Below are 23627 nucleotides of genomic sequence, written 5' to 3' on the forward strand. Positions count from 1 at the left end.
ATTACCCTTTTTATGTTCACTCTAATGTACTGTGTGTACTCAAGAACACTAGATGATAGGTAGTTCATCCGAAAATCAATGTTTAACTAGCATCTGAGACCAGCTCCTCTGCGAATAGCACATAACTCATGTAAGTATTTCTAGAAGATCCTTGTAAAACGAACCCTTATTTGACTAAAGTAGTCTTTCTCCCTGTGTTGGTGAGTCTGTTTTATTTCTAAGAGTGACCACTTCTTCCCTTAAGTTCTTTTCTTTTCTTTTTTTTTTCTTTTTTTTTTTTTTGAACACAGCAATACAAATGCACACAGAGTACTTCTCTAGACAGGTAATAGGACACTAGTGATGAGAAATTGTTTCTAATATTCTCTACTCACGCATATTCCTGCATATACATCCATCTAGGGATGTGTCATCATGTCACAAGGGTAAAACTTGCTCCTTGGCTCTCATTTTATTATAGCTGATGCAGTAGTGAAACACAGCTAGAGAGATTTAACACTACTCCCCCGTACTAGCCCTCTGCTCCCACAACTTCTTATCTGTGTGCAGGGAGCAATCTCCACAGGTATGGCAAGCTAAACCCTCCTCAAAGTATCTGGAGGAACAGGGACCACCCAGGGAAAGTTAAGTCAGGGTGAGAGATGCAACCAGCGAAAGCTCCTAATTCTTGAGGATGCTGGCCAGAGAAATATGTAGAAGTCAGTAAGGGTTGTTACCCAATTGAAGCAAGTAAAAAGAACAGAAAACCAACAAATGCAACAAAAACAAACATGATCTCTTCTAATATTTTCCTAAATAAGTGTAGCAGTAGCAGTAGCTGATGTTATTACATATTAGGTACTTATAGTACTAAGTATTTTATCCTCACAGCTAACCGATGAGGTAGGGACTTCCATTATTTCGATTTTGCCCTTGAAATATTACAAAGTTGGAATGGTTAAGTAACTTTCCCAAAGTCACAGAGGTAGTAAGTGGTGAGGTAGAATGCAAATTCAACCTGTCTGCATCCTAACCACTTACTACTTTGCCACCACAAAAATGTCATTTCATTCTCCATGTTTCTGTGCCTGCCCCCTTAGTACATTAAGATGTCCCATTTGCTACCATTCAATGTTCAAGAGACAACTGTCCTTGTCTCTAAGTAAAACTTCCCTTCAGGTTAAGAGTCCTTCTTATCACCTGTTTTCCTTTTATTAAGCTGTGTCCATTTTCCACTTCCATTTTCCTCTCCACCTTACACACTGCCCTCTTTTCCTTTTCACTGTTCTTTCCCCTTCATCTGCTTATTCTCCTTCCTCCTTTGACCCACTCCATTGCCATCTCTCTTATCCTCATTTCCTTGACCTCTCACTATTACACTTTCCCTACACACACACACACACATACTCACACACATGTGCACACATTTCAGAGGTCCTTACTGTTACCACCATTAGAAGTAAATAGAAAGTAAAAATGGAAGCAATGGTCTGAGAGAAGATATTTTATAATGCATATATCCAACAGAGAACTCTAGAATATATAAACAGCCCCCAGAAATCAGTAAGTGAAAGAAAAACTGGATAAATTTTTAAATGGGCATAGCACAAAATACGTTATTCATAAGTTAAATAAACATATTAGTAGCTAAACAATACTACCTGTCATCAGATATATAAAGCATAGTGAGATACTGTAAGATAATATAAAGCATAGTAAGATACTGCTCACTACACATTCACCAGAACTGATAAAATGAAACATTAAGAACACCAAGTGAGGTTGAGGATGCAGAGCAAATGGAACTACCACACATTGCCAGTGGGAGAGTAAAATAGTATATCACTTGGAAAATTGTTAGGCAGTAACTAAAATAAACATATGCTTACCTATGACTCCGACATTACGCCCCTAGGAATATAACCAAGAGAAATAATTGCATATGTCCACCAAAAGACTTGTATGCAAAAGTACACAGCAATTTTACTCATAATACATGCTCCCCATACAAGAAATATCTCAAATGTCCATCAATAAGAGAGTGTGGATAAATAAATTATGGTATGCTCACACAGTGGAATACTGCACTACAATAAAAAAGAGCAAACTATTGATACATACACCAACATGGATAAATATCAAAAACCATTTTAAGTGATAGCAGCCAAACACAAAGAGTGCTCACAATACAATCCCATTTATATGATGTCCAAGAAGGGGCCAAACTAATTTTCAGTGATAGGAGTTAGCAAGCTACATGGTGATTACATGGGTGTATAAATACATAAAATTTTATCGAGATATATACTTAAGAGTTGTATATTCTACTGCGTGTAAACTATCCCTTAATAAAAAAAAATTTTTATGGCGCATCTGGGTGGCTCAGTTGGCTGAGTGTCTGACTTCAGCTCAGGTCATGATCTCATGGTTCATGAATTTTAGCCCTGCATCAAACTCTGGGGTGACGGCTTAGATGGAGAGGGAACCTGGGTGGCTCAGTCAGTCGAGTGTCCAATTTCAGCTTAGGTCATGATCACAAAGTTCGTGAGTTCAAGCCCCACATTGGGCTTGCTGCTGCCAGTACAGAGCCTGCTTCAGATCCTGTCCTCCTCTTTATTTGCCCCTCCCCCATTCGTGCTCTCTCTGTCTCTCTCTCTCTCAAAAATAAAATATAAACATTAAAAAATATAAATGGAGAAAAAACACTTAAGAGAGAAATATGAAAATCTATGACATTCCAAATTATTTCTTTGCCAAGTTCATAGCATTTCTTTTTTTTAATATGAAATTTATTGCCAAATTGGTTTCTATACAACACTCAGTGCTTATCCCAACAGATGCCCTCCTCAAAGTCCATCAATGCCCATCACCCACCTTCCCCTCCTTCCCACCCCCCATCAACCCTCAGTTTATTCTCAGTTTTTAAGAGTATCCTATGGTTTGGCTCTCTCCCTCTCTAACTTCTTTTTTTCCTTCCCCTCCCCCATGGTCTATTGTTAAGTTTCTCAGGATCCACATAAGAGTGAACACATATGGTGTCTTTCTCTGTATGGCTTATTTCACTTAGCATCACACTCTCCAGTTCCATCCACGTTGCTACAAAAGGCCACATTTCATTCTTTCTCATTGCCAAGTAGTATTCCATTGTGTATATAAACCACAATTTCTTTATCCATTCATCAGTTGGTGGACATTTAGGCTCTTTCCATAATTTGGCTCTTGTTGAAAGTGCTGCTGTAAACATTGGGGTACAAGTGCCCCTATGCACCAGCACTCCTGTATCCCTTGGGTAAATTCCTAGCAGTGCTATTTCTGGGTCATAGGGTAGATCTAGTTTTAATTTTTTGAGGAACCTCCACACTGTTTTCCAGAGTGGCTGCACCAGTGTGCATTCCCACCAACAGTACAAGAGGGTTCCCGTTTCTCCACATCCTCTTCAACATCTATAGTCTCCTGATTTGTTCATTTTAGCCACTCTGACTGGTGTGAGATGGTATCTGAGTGTGGTTTCGATTTGTATTTCCCTGATGAGGAGTGATGCTGAGCATCTTTTCATGTGCTTGTTGGCCATCTGGATGTCTTCTTTAGAGAAGTGTCTATTCATGTTTTCTGCCCATTTCTTCACTGGATTATTTGCTTTTCAGGTGTGGAGTTTGATGAGTTCTTTATAGATTTTGGATACTAGCCCTTTGTCTGATATGTCATTTGCAAATATATTTTCCCATTCCGTAGTTCATAGCATTTCAAACCATTAACAGATGTCCTTCTTCCGTGAGAGTCAATACACAGCCCTGAAGTCAGAGTGACCCTATCCCATATGGAAAGCTAACTGATGGATACATTGAAGGTTTTCAACATCTCAGATCTTACAATTCTGTTTTGTCATCCTTGAAAGTTTGTAAAGGTTGCTTAATCACAATACACAAAAGCTCAGACACGTTAGGCTTATTTATAGAGAGTTGTTAAACGGCATACATTTGAACACATTTAAAGCACCTGGTCAAAACAACCCAAAGTAGAACTGTGGAACTGTTCATTCTAAAAGGCTCTCTCAGTTTCAATATCTTGACCCAGGCACTTCATTAGGAAGGTAATAGCTGCAGGCCAAAGTTCCCTTCAAAAAATAGTTACTCTTGGGGCCACACTGTGTCTTTCTAAAGGGGTTGCATAAGCCTCTAGACCCACTGTGTGATACCTCACAGAGCAAGTTTCTGGTGTGCTGATACACAGGAAGAAAGAACAAAAAGTTATGATGTTAAGAAATTAAGGAAAATAAATCCAAAGGACATGAAAAGCCTCCTTTCCCATCAAAGATTTACAATTACCAGTGTCTCAGTGTAGGTTGATGAAGAGACCTGGTAGCAGGCTTACCTTCAACAACAAGGAACTGAGACAACTTGGCTAAAATAGTCTCAATTCCCCATTAGCCCTTTCTCTGAAGGAATCTGGGAGTTTGGTTAACTGAAGTGGCTACAGGATGTAAGCCCTAACTTTACCTTCTGCTTCCCTTCCAAAGCTTAGATATTCCAGAAAATTATACACCTAATTTTTATAGTTCTCAAATACTCAATTCACAAATAATTTTTGCCTCAGAATGTAATAATAGTCCCTTTCATACATTCTTAGTCTTTGTTTCTTGTTGGTCACGCTTGTCCATGGTTTCTCCTGGCTGACCTCATGTACAAATTACCCTGGTTTCACCTTTCTAAAAGACAAACTCTTTCCTCCAAAATACTGAATAAGTTTGTAAATGGTAAGCACAATTTCACTTACACTTGATTCTTAGATTCTTATTAAGAAGGAAACAAACTTTGAACCAACGTAAGTATAACCATACTGACAATTCTCTATTTGTCACTTAGAGACTATTTGTTTTTAGCAACACATTTAAATGTAATTAATTGAGTTAGGTTTTTACCTAATAATTTTAATTATATACATGGCCAACTATATAGAGATATATTAGATCTATTGCATTATTTTCTTTTAATAGCAGATGATATAACATGAGGTTTGAATGAAAAATCATGGTTAGCCATCGAATTCTTTTAGATACCAAAGGTAAATGAATGAATCACAGCTGAAATTTATTTAAATTTTAACTATATTCTCTTCTTACTCAAATGTAGACAAAACAAGATAATGATTCTAAGATAAACCTACTGTGCAGAAAAGAGTTAACATCAGTCCTGTGACATTATCTTCAGAAAAGCCTGTTTGAAAGTTTGCCCTTGGCTGGTATCTAGAAACTGGGATTTCAGGAGACTGCCCACCATTCCTTAAATGCTAAGAGACATTCACTGTGCCTAACCTGGTTCTAAAAGAGAAAAAAAAAGTGGTTTGTGCTGAACAACTGCTTTCCCTCTGGGAATCTGAAATTTAGGCATAGGCTGGATAGAGGGTGCCTAAGTGACCAGCCCCCAGTAAAAATTCTGGTCACTGAGTCTATTTTTTATTTCCTGGGTTTTTATCTTGCTTTTTTTTAAATTGTGGTAAGAACATTTAGCATGAGATATCCCCTGACCAATTTTTAAGCGCACAACACAATGTTGTTCATTATAGGCATAATGATACAGATCTCTAGAGCTGATTCATTTTGCATAATTGAAATGATGCATTGAATAGCAATTTCCCATTTCCCTACCCTTAGCCCCTGGCAACCCCCTTATCTTTCTGTGAGTTGCACCGTTTCACATTCCTCATACAAGCACCAAGTCTTTGAGAGGTTTTTCTGGTATAAGACTTTTCCGGTGACACATTTCACAGGTGTTGTCACAGCTCACTTCTAGAGGAATTAAGGGCATCCTGTCCGACTCTACTATAATTGGAGACTCTAGGAAGCTTCCGGCTGCTTTCCTCCAGATTTTGCCCCATGTGCCTTTCTCTTTGCTGATTTTGCTTTGTGTTCTTTGGCTGTAATAAATCTCAGCCATGAATAGGACTATTGGCTGAGTCCTGCGAGCTCATCTAGCAAATCATGGAATCTAGGGGAAGTCTTGGTGACCCCTGACTCAATCCCTGATATCTGGGAATCCTGCCCTATACACAGGTGAACAGTAGTAGTTCATCTTTGATCCCAAAGAGAGGGGAAATCAGTTTTTTGAGACAGTATTTTTCAATGTTCAGGTCAAGCTGCCATATAAAATTCCCAACTGCTTCAGTGTGTTTGATCAATGAGTGTACAATCTTCCTTACATACATGGTTCATCAAAAACAAAAACCAAAGACAACTAGACACATATTTCCACTTTCCATTTCTTTAAGAATTTGGTATATTCTTACTTACCTAGTAGTAATTTCTTCATAGCTTTTAGTAACACAAGTCCTTTGAACTGGTCTGTAACAATTCAAACTAAACTCAGTATCACAGAGGGCAGTTACTAGCAAAATTTCTTCTAATTACAACTTTTCTAACAACTTCTAGGAAAATCCAGAAGCAACTTTCCTAGACATGCCTTCAATTTGGCGGAGAATGGGGAAGAATCACATTTGTCACCTAACAAATTGCTTTGTTCTCATAATCTTAGCGAATGCTCTAGAGTCTTTCCAAATATGGGCCACTGGCTTCTTCCTTTCTTTCCTATTCAATCTTCTTAAAAATGCAGCTGACCAAAACAGCAAAGAATGGATGTGCCCATTATGCATACTTTCGTTCTCAATGTTTACCTGGCTACATTGCTCTTAAAGAGTAAAACCTCCATTGCTAAAGAGCAGAGAAGAACAAAAACACAACTATTCTGCAAAGTCAGCAATACAAAAGTTATTGAATGATGGAGACAGTGACTGTGCGTGATCCTTCCATAACTAACACTATATAAAACCACCTCCTTTTGGGAACTGAAACAGTATTCTGGTAAGCAACACCTTGATGTGTCAAAGGCCAAATTACTAGCCTCCTGAAAATAATTGCTTATTTCCTTGGATTCTTATTACATGACAATCTATTCTTGATTCAAAATTCATTTTGTACCAGTGAACATGACCTACTCTTTCCAGATATGTACGCCTGTGTATTAATGTGTTAATTAGTTCTCATGTATTAAGAATTTTTTTTATTAAATCACATATGACCAATATTAATTTTCCAAGTCCAAGTCTCCTTTCTTAGATGTTTATTCTCATTCACCAATACCTGTTCAACTCCTCTGTGTAAAACCGTTTGACTAAAACAGCTTCTCCTGTAGAGGTAGAGACATTTTCCTCCCAATCAAATCAGGCAATGAGCCACAAAATCTCAAAAGACCAAAGATAACAATCACCATCCAAAATATAAAATGGGAAAATGTTGCCCAGAGGCACTCACCCACTGGAGTCTGCAGAAGTGATAGCAATCAGTGGTAGAATCTTCAGAGGGAGGCTGGTCGGTCTGGGAATGTTCTCTGATTCACTTTTCAAGTCTGCTTGTTCCAACTGTCTGAAGGCAAGAGGGGGAAGCTGAACATTGCGGCAAGAAAGTCTCCGTACAAGATAGGGTTCCATTCCTCGGAAAGGGTCTTCCTCTTCATTACTGGAATGCAGTGTTTCCTCAGAAGCCTAAGGCAAAAGGTGAAGACAGTACAGTACTCAATAATGATGGCTTTACACTTTTGGAGAGAGAAATTAAGGGAAATTATATATGAAAAAATATATTTATTTTATTTTATTATATATATATATAATTTGTATTTTATTCTGTGTGTGTATATATATATAACATTTATTTTGTTATATATATAACATTTATTTTGTGTGTGTGTGTATATATATATGTATGTATGTATATATATATATATATATATAAAACAATGAAGCAACAATACTAACAGAAATATTTTATGAAAAGATCAGAACTAATAACTGAAATCTAGATTTATTTTCAAAAGAATAAATTTGTTCATCAATATATTTAGATAAGGATCAGTGGTTGCAGTTAACTGATCTCCAATAATATTAGAATTCATTAACTCCGTGCATGAATTCTATAAAATCAAGGGCAAGTCAAAATAGTTTTCTACCTTATAAAAGATGACTTATAGAAAATTAATATATACATATCTTCACATATGACATAGGTATACATACATGCCTATGAAGAACAAGGGAGAAAATAAGTTATATTCTTTTTCTTTTCATACTTAGGGCCATAGTTATAACACATATTTTCACATGTTATGTGTCACTTGGATAAATATTCTATGCAAAGTTTTATAGTAAGATTTTTTAAGGGGAATTAAAAAAAGGACATGAAAAGGAATGCTGAGAGCCCAACAGATCATAGCTGAATTTTGCAAATTAGATCCTTATTATCCATATGCAGAGGCAAATCAAGCTTAGAATAAAGTAGAAAACTTATTATTTTGATGCTAGTTGGAAAAAATATAATGTTCCATGAGCAATTCCCAGTGGTTGGAAAGTCTACTCGAGCAATGTTTATTATATCCATGTATTCAGAATGACAAAATCACCGACTGTTACCAGATAACATGCTGGGTTCTAGAGTCTTTGTGTTGCCACATTCTCCTATCATATTCTTAGAGTACTGCTGAATCTCCCTGTGTTTTCTGTTTCTTTATTAGAAACATAATAAAGTATATTGCTCACTACCTGCAATGTGAAACACAATCATAAACAGCAGTTTTGTTTCCTTCTGAGTTTTACAGGTAAAGAAACTCTTCCTGGGAATCAAAGTACTTTTCCAAAATTTAGGCTGTCCATTATATGTTAAAAATGGACTTTGGAGGCACCTGGGTGGCTGAGTCAGTGTAGCATGCGACTCTTGATTTTGGCTCAGGTCATGATCTCACTGTTCGTGAGCTCAAGGCCCACAGTGGGCTCTGCACTGACAGAGTGGAGCCTGCTTGGGATTATTTTTCTCTTCCTTTCTCTCGGTTCCTCCCCCACTTGTGCTCTCTCCCTACCTATCTCTTTCTCTCAAAATAAATAAACAAACTTTAAAAATGTGTTTTAATAATTTACTTTGAAGATGTGCCTGGGTAGTTCAGTCGGTTAAGCATCCGACTTCAGCTTAGGTCGTGATTTCATGGTTTGAGTTCAAGCCCTGCATGGGCAATGTGCTGTCAGCACAGAGCCTACATCAGATCCTCTGTTCCTCTCTCTCTGTGCCCTTCACCAGCTCACTCTGTCTCTCTGTCTCACTCAAAAATAAATAAACATTTTTAAAACTTGACTTTGGAGAGCCCACCCCTAATTTAGAGTTTCTGTTGCGCTTCTTATTATACTAATACCTTTAGATAAGTAAGGTCCATTGTCCTTTTGAACACAGAGGATAATGATTTTTACCACTCAAAGTTATTGTCTGGACCAGAGATACGAAGTATTTAAAGCACCAATAACTAGCGCAGTTTGCACTCAACAAAATGGCAGCTAGTATTATTATAATCCAAGCTAATTTCCTTTATATTTTCAGAGCACTATACTGCCCTTGCTACTTTATTTATCCATATCATTTCCATATAGAGAATTTGTCTGTTTCTGGTTTAGACCTTGAAAAATGTGAAAAGATAGGCAATAGCGTATTCTGTTCACCCATGGATTTTATTATCTAATTTTATGCGTAAGTAGAATAAAATAAGGACAACAAGAAGGTCAGGAAAATGTCTAAGCTAAAATCAAAGTTCATTTGTTTCAAACCTAGATATGAAGATCCAGATTCTGCAAATCTGTGCTTTGAGGACTCTACTTGCTTTGCAGAACAACATTAATAATAATAATGGCCTTACAAAGGAGGCAGTCTTGCCATTTCTAACAACATAGATGCACCTTGAAAGCATTATGCTAAGTGAAATATGTCAGAAAAAAACAAATTCTGTATGATCTCACCTGTATGTAGAATCTAAGAGAAAAAAAAAAAAACTCATAGAAAACAGAGGTCAGATTTGTGGTTACCAGAAGCAGGAGTGCAGTGAGGGGAAATTGAATGAAAGCAATCAAAATGAACAAACTTGCAATTATAAGTAAGTACTAGGGATATAATGTACAATGTGGTGAGTTTAGTTGATATTGATATATATATATACATATGAAAGTTGTTGAGAGTAAATCCTAAGAGTTCATTATGAGGATTTTTTTTTCTTTTCCTTTTAGTATCTATTTGAAATGATGCCTGTTAACTAAACTTATTGTGGTCATGATTTCACATTTGTAAGTCAAATCACAATGTTGTTAAACTTATATACTTATATACTGTATGTCAATTATAACTCAGCAAAACAGAGAACAAATTTAATAATAACAATGACCAATATTTATTGACTCCTTATTAAATGGTACTGTGTTTTACATATACCAACTCATATAAATTTTATTGAAATTTTCTGAGTTGGGTCCTATTACTTTTCCCATTTTACACATAAAGAAACAGAGACCTATAAAACAGCATACCTTCAGCCATATGATTAGTAGGATAACCCTTCCAGTTTGCCTGGCATTGTAAGTTCCATGTCTGCAGAAACCCCCCCAGTCCCAAACTAGGATGGTTGAATACCCTACAAGTCAAGATCCAAAACCAAATCTCTTTCAGTTAAAGGTGCAACTACTAACAACTGTGTTTTACTACTTCTAACAAGTATGATATGGCAGGGTGCAGACTACCAGAAAAGAACATATATACTCATCGACCAAAATTTAATAAGCCTCACATTTTCATTAAAATAATAGTAATAGTAACAACAACAACAACAGAACTGAAATCAGGACAGCCTATTAATAATAACCCATGTTGGGGTGCCTGGGTGGCTCAGTTGGTTAAGCAGCCGACTTCGGCTCAGGTCATGATCTCGCGGTCTGTGAGCTCAAGCCCCGCGTCGGGCTCTGTGCTGACAGCTCAGAGCCTGGAGCCTGTTTCAGATTCTGTGTCTCCCTCTCTCTGACCCTCCCCCGTTCATGCTCTGTCTCTCTCTGTCTCAAAAATAAATAAACGTTAAAAAAAATTAAAAAAAATAATAATCCTTGTTGATTAAATCAGGAGATAGAGTTTCCTGGCCCAACTTTGCCATTAATTACTTTTATGCTGCTCAGAAGTCACTGAAGCTGTCGGGCTTTAATTTCCTTAGACATAAAATTGAGAAGTTGTACAAAATGACCCTTAAGACCACTTTCAGTTTTGAATACTCTGATTTTAAATCGCCAATGGCAAAATCAATGTTTAGGGAGACGGCGATAACAGAAAACAAAGAGAAAAGGTATACATGTAACATTCTTAGCTTTTATTTTTTTTTAATTTTTTTTAACGTTTATTTATTTTTGAGACAGAGAGAGACAGAGCATGAACAGGGGAGGGGCAGAGAGAGAGGGAGACACAGAATCTGAAACAGGCTCCAGGCTCTGAGCTGTCAGCACATAGCCCGACGTGGGGCTCGAACTCACGGACCGCAAGATCATGACCTGAGCCGAAGTCGAACACTTAACCGACCAAGCCACCCAGGAGCCCCCATTCTTAGCTTTTAGATTAAGAAAGTGAGCCTCTGTGTGTTTGTGAAGTTCTGTGTGTTCATCTAAGGACACAAGTGCAGAATGAATCCACATTCTGGGATTGCTAACAGGTCATAATCTGCCTTACACATTTCTCAAGAAGTTAATGACTGAAGTGTATAGATACCCTTCTTCAGGATGAACACAGAAAAGAACAAAGGAGGAGTCTAGCAGAGCTGAACACTGAATGCAACTGGCCAAAGCTAATATATTTTTATAAGTGCTAAACTGCCCACTCTGATAATAGCATTGCTACTGCAAAAACACTTTATATAATCCAGGCTATCTGATTAAAGACTTAATGTTTGTGACATTGTCTTTTAGATAAAACCACCTCAAGAGGTAACCTCTTTTGAGAGAACAACCTATATTAAAAATAAAGTGGTGTTTTTATCTTGACAATAAAAATGATAAAACAGTGTATGCCTGTATCCTAACATTTCCATTCAAAAACAATATGACAAATGGTTTTTTAAAAATTCCAGATCCATGTGCATCAATGATCTTTCAAAAATAAAAAGAACAACTTTATCTGGTAGAAGACAGGAGATTAAGTGGCCTTATTCTGGAAAGCAATGTAAAACCGACTACTGGGACAACATATATCTTATTGCTGGAAAATGGCATTTTTGCAAAGGCTGAAGGGATAAGATAGTATTTATAATATCTCTAAGCAATCACTTCTTAAAATGTGGTGCTCAAACCCCCTGCATGAAAATCAGAGACAGTGCCTGTTAAACTTCAGATTCCCAGGCCCTGTTCCAGATCTGCATAATGAGAATCTCTATGACTAGGGCCTGGGAGTCTCAATCAGTCTCAAGGATGATTCCTATGCATACTAAAACTTGGAAGCAATAATTTTGCATTTTAGACATAGTCCAATAAGAATGGCAAAGATCCAAGTACAAAGATGTTCACTCCAGCTTATGTATAATAATGAACAACTGGATGTGATGTAATTGTTGTACTGAAGGATTGGCTTAATAAATTTTGATTTATCATATTATGAAATACTAGGAGGTGGTTAAGGCACAAGCATATGTGATTATGGTTATGATATAACATTGACTAAGAAAAACAGATTACAAAGTGATATTATTTTTGTAAAACAGGCTCAAACAAAACAATAAAAATTTAACATATTGTGTTCATAGAAAAATTATGGACATATATATCCCAATTTTCTAAAATGGCTTTTTCTGAGTGACAGTATTGGTGGTGATTTTCATATTTTTATTACCACCTCTTATATTTTCCATCAAAAATGTAATATTTAGGGATTAAAAAGTATAGTGAAAGTCTCAGTAATAAAATAATATTTACCTTGTTATTGATTCAACTCAGAAATATCACTTACTTAGCTTTAAGATATACAATATCAAAAGAGAAAAAACACTACAATGTTTGAATGAGTTTAATGCAAACCTGTTAAGTTGTAATAAAATGAAATTCCCTTTGGTAATTAAACAATTTATTTGGAATAGATTTAAAAAATAACTTTGAAATAATTCTTTTCACTGTTAGGACAAATATGTCTCTGAAAGGCATACCTAAAGAAAACAAGCCCATAATAATTAAGACTTATAATAACTGAGTGAACATTAAATATGTTGTTATTATTATCATTTTATTATTTTCTTCTTTGTTTTCTTCAGCTTCTGTGAAGAGTATTTAATTAATTTCTTTGTTCTCTTTTTCCATCCTTTGTAGATGGAAAGATGGATGCCATCTTTGTAGATGGCAAATCAGTTTGCAAAGCCCTAAGAATGGGGATCTACACATAACTGGTGTTAAATAAATTGCTATGATTGCTGATAATCTCATAGTTTTTGATATTTGTTTCATTTGTGTATATAAAAATGAAGTTTTCTAAAGAGAAATTACTGTAAAATGTATACACAGTGGCATTGGAGGACAGAATGTTTTTTTCTGGGCACACAGCTACATCACATTTCTAGACTGGGTTGCAGGTAGTTGTAGAGGTATCGATGTGTTATATGACATGCAACAGTTTACACAAGCCAAGGAAATGTATGCCACTTTCACATCCGGCCCATAAAAACTGTGAGAATAACCCTTCCTTTGTCTCACCATCTGTAATCTCTTGCCATATACTGAAGATGGTGGAGACAAAAGATGGAAGTCACGGTTCCTAAATCCCTCTTCATAGGAGAGTCACTTGACAATCAAAAACATTTAATGTGGGCTACACGAGCCACACATAATTTTTCCATCTGGGAAGCCATTAAAATTGGAGGTTTCCATATTACAGCTAGTGTTATATGTAGAATCACATCTCTATTCTTTGAGTTCAATTTATCTTAATCATGACATCATCCTTTCCTAGTTAAATTCTTGAATTAAGAACTGATGAAGTCTCTACTACCTTCCATGTTTGTGTAGGGAGTTGAGTGAAATACAGTTGAGTGAGGAACTTCCTCCCCCTTAAGTGCTGATATTCATTTAGGGAGAAACATAAATAGACAATAGCCAGTAGAATGACAGCTGCACAGAAGTTAGGGCCCTTTGGGGATACAGAGGTAGGGTGACACTTTTGCGAGTGAAAGAGGTTTCTAACGCAAGTAGAAGAGTCAGACTTTCTGAGGCAAACTGAGCTCTACGATTCTACTTCCCCAAAATGTTTGGTTGGGGGATCCTCTGTCTCTTACATCTTAGCAATGCCCTAAGGTACTCTTTTTCCAGTCTTTCTCCACATCTGACATACTGCTGGTTGAAAACCTCAGGAGCTTCCTGGGTGAATCTGAAACTGTCCCCACTCACAAAGAGGGCAGGGAGAGAGAAGCGGGAGACACAGGTCCTCCCCAGTTAGCAGGACACAGGCAGACCCAGCCCGGGAAGTTACAGGAGGTGGGTGGTGAGCGCTGCCAGCAGCCGTCACAATCTCGAGTTTATGCAGACACCTCACCTGAGCTCGGTCACAGACACCCCGAAGTTGTCAACAGCACATTGCTCCCTCAAGGTTGCGCCCTTAAAGTCAGCTCCTGCTGTGGAAAGCATGTGTGGAAGGTACATTCCCAGGACCCATGGGGGTGAGGAGCCTCTGAGTGCCCGGATCCAGCCAGCAGGTCAGCTGGAGGTCACGACCTTCCCATGACCTCCTGGGACACTGCACCGGTGGGGTGGCTGTCATAACCTCTCACACCCTCTTCCACAATGAGCCCTGAGCAGTCATTAAGGGGTTCCCCTCTGAGGGAGGCAGCCTTTTGGCGGCAGCTGCACTGGGGGCAGATCACATAGCAGCAATTTGGCACGTCCAAGAGAAGACACACATTAAGATGATTCCCAAAATAAGTTTTTCTGTCAAGAGTCCCATTATCCAAACCACTGATCTATTAAGTCCTCTAGACTGGGGGTCTGATCACTCAGAGCATTTACTTGTGTCCTCATGTGATTTAATAAAGATGATACATTGGTAGGCCAATCAGATATAAACACAGATTTTGTTTAGATAATGGCACAGGTGCCTCCTTAGTAGGCAGTAATAATGTCCATTCTATTTTGGAGGACAGCTTTCCTCATTAGAGATAGTTCAGTGTTCACAAAAACCAGACCTTGTGACCATCATTTAAGTCATATTTGGTAAATTTAATAAGGGTTTTTGTGTGTGTTATATAATGTCTTCTGGGCCAATGGAGAGGACAAAGACAGCAGCCAAATGATCATACAGGTGGAAAACAGAATGTGCCCATCTGGCCTGGAGGAGACAGAGGTTGGCAATTTTTGTTACTGTGGTGTGGATTATCCCCTGTGGCCACGGAAAACCAGTGTGCAGCAGCCCAACCACTAACGTGGAAGCCACAAAGATTGTGCCATACAACCATTGGGTCTCAATGAGGGATATCCAAAAACACCTTTGCTTCATGATTAGTCAGTGCCAAACCAGTCACTATCCTTTAATGTGACAGAGTAATTACACAGCTTTGGTAATACCCATCCTATATCCCTGAAATAATTGGGTTGGTTCTGTGTAGAGTGCTATTTCTTTTCCCAACGTAGGGGTGCCTAATGTCCCTAAACCAGGGTGAGCCAAATTAACCTATCCCAAATCTGAGTACAGGCATCCATGGCTTTGATGGTGGTGTTTTTAGGACCCTTCCAGTCAAGAGTCTGATAGGCTGTCTATACAGTTTGAATGATTAACAAAAAGAATACCCATGCCCAGTGTTATTGATAATGTGTGCCACAGGCCAGGATTTTGGATCAGTATTAGTAATATCAGATGAATTATAAGTAAGAAACCTAGGTTGTTCTTCCTTAATATACTGCTTTAAGTCCCTTCAATCCCTGTTCTAGAGCGGGTATACCCACCATAATAATCCTAACAAGCTAGAGAGGGGCAGTTGCCCACATACCCAAAAGTTGGGTTGATTCCTTTGCCAGGCATACAAGTGGGCCAATAGAAGGAACGTATTTCCATCAGGTGTCCATCTTGTGACCAGACATCCAAAGAAACAAAAGTGCAAGGTTGAAAAGACAGATATTTAGTAGGAAATTGTATGGGAAAATATTCACCTTGTATAAGAATTACATTTGTGCCCTGATCATTAGATGTTAATGTGGCTGCAGCTTCAGGAATTTGAAATGGTTGTGCTTACCCTACATGTAGGCCAGTGGAAGACAGCACTGTTAGGTAAGAAGAAATAGACTAGGAACAGGATGCACCGACCCAGGATTTCCATCTTTTTATTTCTTTAAATGGTATGTGTTCCATTCCCATTATAATGCATTTCAAGAGATTCAGCTTGCAGCAGGACAATAGGAGTACCAGTTGATCTTATGTAGCTCCTCCTCACTCAAAGGTCAGAGCAACTCACCCATCCTTGTAGGATATTCCATTGCAAATTCCAGTAGAATACACCTTTGTCAGGCATGATGAGGGTTGCTGTCCTTAGCAGCACAGAATGTTGATCCTTGATGAGAGTCAGGGCAATAGCTGTCTCCCACAACTGTCATAAATGTACAGTATTAGGTGTTTTCACAAGGGTCCCCCGTCAGGCAGATGGGGCAATAGGCCCTACAGTTGGTAATTCAAATGTTTTAAAGCCTGGGACAGTACTTTAATCCACCCAGACAAAGTGGTTTTACCGGTTAGTAATTTAATTGCTGCTTTAATATTCCATTTTTCCTTTATACCAACTGTACTGCTGGGGGTTGAACCTCCATTCAGTATCATGTTCCACATCATCACCTTGGAAAAGTGACCCCTGATAACTGTCTATTCAATGATGGTATCCACTGAGCTTCTCTAATCCCCTAATACTGACATCGTGGTTTGTACAGCAGCAGAGGAAAGCTTGGGTTAGGCTAGACACAGTGTCCATACAACCAACGCATAATGAAAACCTTTTCTTGGAGGAGGCGGCCAATATAATCACTTTGCCAATCCCTCACTGAATGGGAACTTCTGTGCATGGTTCAACATTCATTGGCAGTTGCCTTAGGCATTATCTAGGACACACAGGACAAGGTGTTAGTGCATAACTAAGTTGCTGTATTCCAAAGGTAATCTGACATCCTTGGCAAAATGCAATCACCCCGGTGCTATAGTGGCTGCTCTTTCTATGACTCAATCCACTATATCTACTAAAGGGTCAGATGCTGAAGTTTGTACCCTAAGCTAGGGCATCAGCTTCTGGACTGCCAGGGGTTGTCATTGCCTTGAGCCATAAGGTGAAAGACCTTGAATACTACCACAGGCTCTTGTAGAAGAGCCCAAATATCTTTCCACATAACCTGACCCTAAAAGGGCTTAATAATAATCATCTACTTCTTGGCTTCTCACTGTCCATGCTGTAGGGTTAATCCCTTTATAATAGCCCAACTGCTTGTGCAAAGGGTTAAAGGTTAGGGATCATAAGCGATCACCAGCCAAATCACTATTAGTTTAGCCCACTGGCTTCTGGACTTGTTCCCATTTTCATCCAGATGGTGTCAGTGTTGGGCTGAATAGTTACTGTAGCCCATGTGGGTGGGTTGTCCATCTTTGTATCAGGCATTAGCAGAATTTCCCCCACCCCCTTTTTATTGGCCATCACAAGAATAGGGGTAGAGGCATTTAAAGGATCCACATACTCCACTGGACTTAGGAGCACACATATTTCTAGTGAGAGCGAGCTATCAGTCCAGGTATCATTCTGTTACAAAAAGTCTTGCCACTTACTCACTGTGGGAGTTTGAACCATGGCAAAGGTGGGTGGATAGGACATATTTTCAACCCACCCCTTTAGAAGAAAGGGAGTTCTCACCATGATATACTTTTTCTTCATGAGAGGCTCAACCTAGAGGAATACTACATACAATCCTAGGAGCTGTTGCTCTATGGGGCTATTTCTGTTGCCTTCAGAAGTGGGACCAAAATCCAGGGGACACTCTCTCTTCTTGTTGTCTCTGCCACAGTGTCAAACCCACACCTTCTGGAGTCACAGACATATCTAATTCAAATGGTATCTTTGCTTGGGAGATGCCCAGAGCTTTAATCTACTTCACTAGTACTTTTGTATTTTCAAAGGCAGCTTGGTGCTCTGATCGCCAGTAACATATGTGCTCTTTCTTTATCAGGCAGTCTGAGGGACAGAATCACTGTGCCAGGTGAGGAATAAAAGTCCTATGAAACCACAAAATCCATACAAAATATTTTTCAGGTTCTTAGGAGTAGGATACACTCATACCTCATTAATCACAGCTTTTGGGACAATGTGCAACTTACCCAACAACACAATTCCCAAAACTTTACAGCAGTGTCTGGGCCTTAAATTTTCTGTGGGTTCGCTGCTCATCCTCTCCCTTGCAGATGTTCCAGCAAAATCTGCAGAGGTCCTGCAGCAGAGGCAAGTCTTCACATCTTAACACGATATCATCATAAGTGTAAAGAACCCATTTTTCAAATGTGGGGAAGGAGAAAAGAGACAGATCTCAAGCTACCATCCCATGACATATTGTGGCACCACGCAGATAGCTTTGGAAAAACACTTTAAAAGTCCACTGTTGCCTCTGCCATACAGAGATATATTGATCTTATGACTTGGTGGCCAGGAGTATACTGAAAAGAAATTTGCTCAGTCGAGTACAGCATGATACACTCCCAGGACTGTGGCCCAAGTATCTAAGATAATGGCAATGTTGGGCATAGCCCCATAGATGAGGGAGTACCACCTTGTCCAATTCTGCATAGGTCATGGTCATCTACCATGAGCCATCTGGCTTTTTTATCATCCATACCAGACTGTTGGAAGCACTATGGGCAGGGAATACAATACCCTCTCAATGCAGCTCTTGAATAGTTTGTCCTATTTCCTTATGCCACCCACTCAATTTATATTGTGTGACTGTTACCACTCTTCACAAGGGTTGACTGGTTCTTCGTTGGTGTTTCCCTTCAGCACAGGTTTCATTATTCTAACCCAGAGACATAATTCACCAACAGAGGTTATAGATTTGGTTTTGTAGGATGTTAATAGCCAATATGTTCCCTCATATTAGAGAGATAAAAATCTCATATTCTTACAGGTGTGAATACCCAATTTACAGTGTCAAAAGGACCTTCCTCACCCTAGCCATTTGTCCCCCATAACCACTGATGGCACTGAGGGGGCAGAAGATTTCTGAGGGTCACCATGTATGAGAGTACACTCAGCTCCGGTATCAACTGGAGCAATCACTTATATTTCTGAAAGACCAGTGAGGAGCTCCATGGGAGGCTCCAATTGTCTCTAATGGCCCTCACCTGGATGTAATATTGGCTTTCATCTTTTATCTGGGGCTTGTGATTCACCTACATAGATAGGAATGTATCCCTGAGGCCTCTGCTCAAGCAGACAGAGCATCAGGGATGGTAGGTGCAGTCCCAGCAGCATGTGGTTAAACCATATTATTTCTGGACTACGTTTACTGGGACCTTTACAGCAGCCTGAGATAGCCATTTGTGAGTTCCTGTTCCATTTCAGGTCTTTCCAATAACCCGTACTCATTCTCAGAATTTGTCAGTTTTCCCCAGATCAGCAATAGATCATCTGACATCATAAATGTCATGTCTCATGATTAGGCTCAGACTAAGTATCAGCATCTCATACTAGGTGCCTAGAGTATCTTAGCTTTCATTCCTGCAGTGAATATGCACCAATAAAAGCCTTCAAAGACAAGGACACAGAGGGCCTGTCTCATTCCCAACTCCTTCATAACAATTTATTTTATCTTCTCTATAGATTTCTAATGTTTCGTGTGACCAGGGAGAGCCCCATCATTGGGTCAAGAATGCCTGTAGACAAGAACAATTATATCTGTAAGGAAGTGAGTTCCTTAAACACCCCAAACACCAGGAAGGAGCTGCTGCTGGAGAAAAGGGTATATGATGATGTTGCTCATTTTCTCTGCCTCCTGCTTAGCCAGAGAACTCCAGAAGCTATCCCCTGCACACCCTCCCCCAGTCTCATAGCCCTACAAACCATGCCTGGATACTTCCCCTGGCCTTTTGCTGAAACTTGGCAGCTCTATCAATAAGCTCAGTGGGCATGCTCTCTCATCATGAATGTTTCCTGAACTAAGGGTTGCCCTGCTAGCTGGAGTTGTAGCTAGGGTTGTTGCTGTTCTTAGTATTAGGGGTCAGACACATGGGGTTTTCGGTCGGTTTCATTGTCACTTGCCACAACATCCTCCTCCTTGCTCCTCTCACTTTTCTATTAATTCCATCTTTTAGCATCCTAACCAGGTTTTGTCACAAGTGCTAAGACCTTAATTCTAAGCAGCTTGTGCCCCACCTCAGTTTTGCAAAATGGAACCTCAAGGACTCCAACTTATCATTCTGCTCTCCCACCTTGTCCTCCAGCCCTAAAGCTAGCAGAGTAGTACACACCTGAATGTCCTTCTCTTACCTCAGCAATTCTTCTGACTTGCTAACAGGAGCTTCAGCCCCTAATTGGGATCAGTGACCAAATGAACTATCCACCATAGGGACTGGACCACTGTGGCACCCAGTCATTTCCCTTCACTGATGCAGAGCACTATGCATGAGTCCTCAAACAAGTATGCCAAACCATAGAGCATTTTTAGGGTATTCCCATATTCATGTGGTAGCCCACAAACATCTAAATATGGGCCAGTTCTCCCCAAACGAAGATTGATGACCAACTTAAGATTTCCCCTATAGATGCCTCCTTCCTAAGACCCATTTATTGAGTCTTCTGGCTGCTTTGCTAATTATTGCTTCAAAACCTCAGGAGCTTCCTGGGTGAAACTTGAAACTGTCCCTTGTACACAGAGAGTAAGGAAAGACCAAAGAGTCTACTCCAGATTGGCAAATGGAAGGTTTAATAAGCAAGGGAACTTACATAAAAGTCTTGTCTTGGGTGGCTGCAAAAAAAGTAGATCTCTTTATCCAGCCACAAGAATCTTAAAAGTTTATAAAGAGGTCTTAGCTGAGTTCAGTCACAACTGAGAGTCTTAAGAACACATTGTTCCCTCAATGTTATGTCCTTGAAAATACCTTCCACTGTGGGAATGGTGGGCAGAACATACATTCTAAGGACAGGGGCATGGAGGAGAAACCTTCAACTGCATAGATCTGACTTGTGGGTCAATTGATGGTCATTTTCTGTGTCAGTGACCTCCTCCTCAACATGTTTAAAGTATTATCCAAGACTATGAAAACAAATAACTCAACCTTTTATTACCTTAAGTCAGACATCAGTCTGCCAACTATAGTGAAATGATTTATGTGTCTAGTCCCTTCATTAGCTTGGACACATCTGGAAGGACAGGAATGCCTCCAGCACGCAGCCAGTGCCTGGGATAAAACATATGCTAAATAAACCTTGTTGGAAGAATCAGTGAAGAAAATAGATAAACCTGACTCTATTCCTTCAACTTCAAGAAAGTAGGAAATGAGGGGAACATCTGTGTGGCTCAGCCAATTGAGCATCTGACTTCAGCTCAGGTCATGATCTCACAGTTTATGGGCTTGAACCCTGCATCAGGTTCTGTGCTGACAGCTCAAAGTCTGAAGCCTGCTTCAGATTCTGTGTCTCCCTCTCTCTCTGCCCTCACCTTGCTCATGCTCTGTCTCTCTCACTCTCAAAGATAAATAAACATTTAAAAAGAAGAAAGTAGGAAATTAGAAAACAGCATTAGACATTGGTATTAATAGTGTTGTGTTTATAGGTATTCATATAAGTTAGGTTAACAACTGTTACCTTTTGCAATGTAAGAAACATATTCACATGTTGTAGGGGCTCCTGGGTGGCTTAGTCAGTTAAGCATCTGACTTCAGCTCAGGTCATGATCTCGTAGTCTGTGATTTTGAGCCCCATGTTGGGTTCTGTGCTGACAGCTAAGAGCCTGGAACCTGCTTTGAATTCTGTGCCTCCCTCTTTCTCCCTGTTCACGCTCTGTTCACACTCTGTCACTCTCTCTCTCTCTCTCTCTCTCTCTCTCAAAAATAAACATTAAAAAAAAGAAACATATTCACATGTTGTGAGGATTTAGGACACAGATATCTTTGCGTACCTTTATTCTATCTCTAGCATATATGTTCTCTTGTCCTTCCTTTTGGGGCAAATTTTGAATTATGAAAGGAGAGGCAGGAATGACTGTGATGGCTGGGATTTCTCCCTTCACTTCTTTCCCTATCTAATGAAGTCATTTATCATCCCCATTTTGTTAATTCAAGGACTCCCAAACTTTATGACTTCTGCTATAACAGAAATTTGACATCTATTTAACATTCACTTTTCAGTGACACTTTGCATCACTCCTTAATGTGGCTGCTTTGTCCTCCCTTAAGACTATACCTCCATGCTCCTCCTGGGACTACTATAGTTCCCCTACTCTGAACTGTGTGGTTCAGCTAGGGTTACCAATCTAAATCCTCCCACACCATAGTTATAAGCATGTACTTGTGACCCAAGGAGGGAGAAACAAAACCCTTTTGGAGATTCATATCTTGCTGAACTGGAGGCATGGAAACCTATTCCTAACCATTGATGGTGAAAGGCAAAATGAACTCTGGAAGAATCTGTGTCATGTCTCCCAACCATTAGAAGAAATTGGCCTGTGATAGGATAGAATGAAGCTAAGCCTCAGGGGAACAAGATGAACAAGATACATAGGAGGTTCTTTTGGCAATTTGATTCCCTGAATTTATGTGAGCTAAAGACCAACCCCATCTCTTTATTTCCCTGTGATTGAAAGCAAACACTGCCTTTGTTTGCTTTAGCTAACTTAAATTGGATTTCAATCATTGGCAGCAGAAACATTCTTTATTAATATAGTCTTATTCTGAGCTAAGTGCTAGATTTACAGTATCCCTTTAAATTCTCAAGACAACAATAAAATATATAACAACAAAATAGCTTAGTGGCTGCAACATATAAAAGGAATTTCCCTTAAAATTCCAAAATGTTAATCATTCAAATTGCTTTTGTATATCTCTACATTTGAAATTTCTTTCAAATATATATTCGTTAGAATATGTATTTTCACCTAACTTTTTAAATAAACATTAAAGATTTTAGGCACTCCATGTTTCCAGAGTACCTATGCTAGGCAAAGCTCTGTAAAAGTTGGAATGTTAAACAGTTGCATAGATTTTCAGGAAAAAAACAAACCAAGCTGAAGATGTGTATCGCTTCCAATGTTACATTCCTCTTTCCTGTATTATTCATTTCTTCCAAAATTAAGTTCTGAAAAAATACTTTCCCTGTGTCTGAATTTGCAGTATAATCAAGAAAATTTTTGAAAATTGAGCCAATGCTTTCAGGATTAAAATACAATTTAATAGGTTACTATCACAATAAATTGAAAATCATATAGTTCAAAAGGATTATATACAAACAGTAGACATTTTTCTATGTATATTGTACTGCTATGTCTCCATGAAATTGTTAATACATAATCCATTTTCAAATGGATAGTTGTAAACTGATAAAAACACTCTTGCAAAAATGAATTCCATATGAAAATGATAATTTCCACCCCAGGTTAACACAAAGATACCAGATAGATCTCTAACATCCGCAGAACATAATACAAATATAGGCTGTGATTTCAAATTGATTAGAAAACACAGAAATTACTGAAGTCTTTTTAAAACCATCCCCTATAACTCATTCATCAAAACTTGTAAAAAATTCATAAAAGGAATAGAAAATTTCTCATTCAGCAATATT

At 38.8% G+C, this 23627-nt stretch overlaps 1 protein-coding gene across 2 annotated transcripts in view; it reads right to left on the minus strand.

Annotated features, from left to right (window-relative positions):
• PDE4D (phosphodiesterase 4D) overlaps positions 1-23627 on the minus strand; it is a 1415237-nt gene that overhangs the window by 938026 nt on the left and 453584 nt on the right. For both annotated transcript variants that reach the window (XM_047855197.1, XM_047855190.1), the window contains exon 3: positions 7283-7512. In XM_047855197.1, the coding sequence (XP_047711153.1) occupies positions 7283-7512 (230 nt within the window). The remainder of the gene's footprint in view (positions 1-7282; positions 7513-23627) is intronic.

Source organism: Prionailurus viverrinus, chromosome A1 (genome assembly GCF_022837055.1).
Source record: "Prionailurus viverrinus isolate Anna chromosome A1, UM_Priviv_1.0, whole genome shotgun sequence".
Taxonomy (NCBI): Eukaryota; Metazoa; Chordata; class Mammalia; order Carnivora; family Felidae; genus Prionailurus; species Prionailurus viverrinus.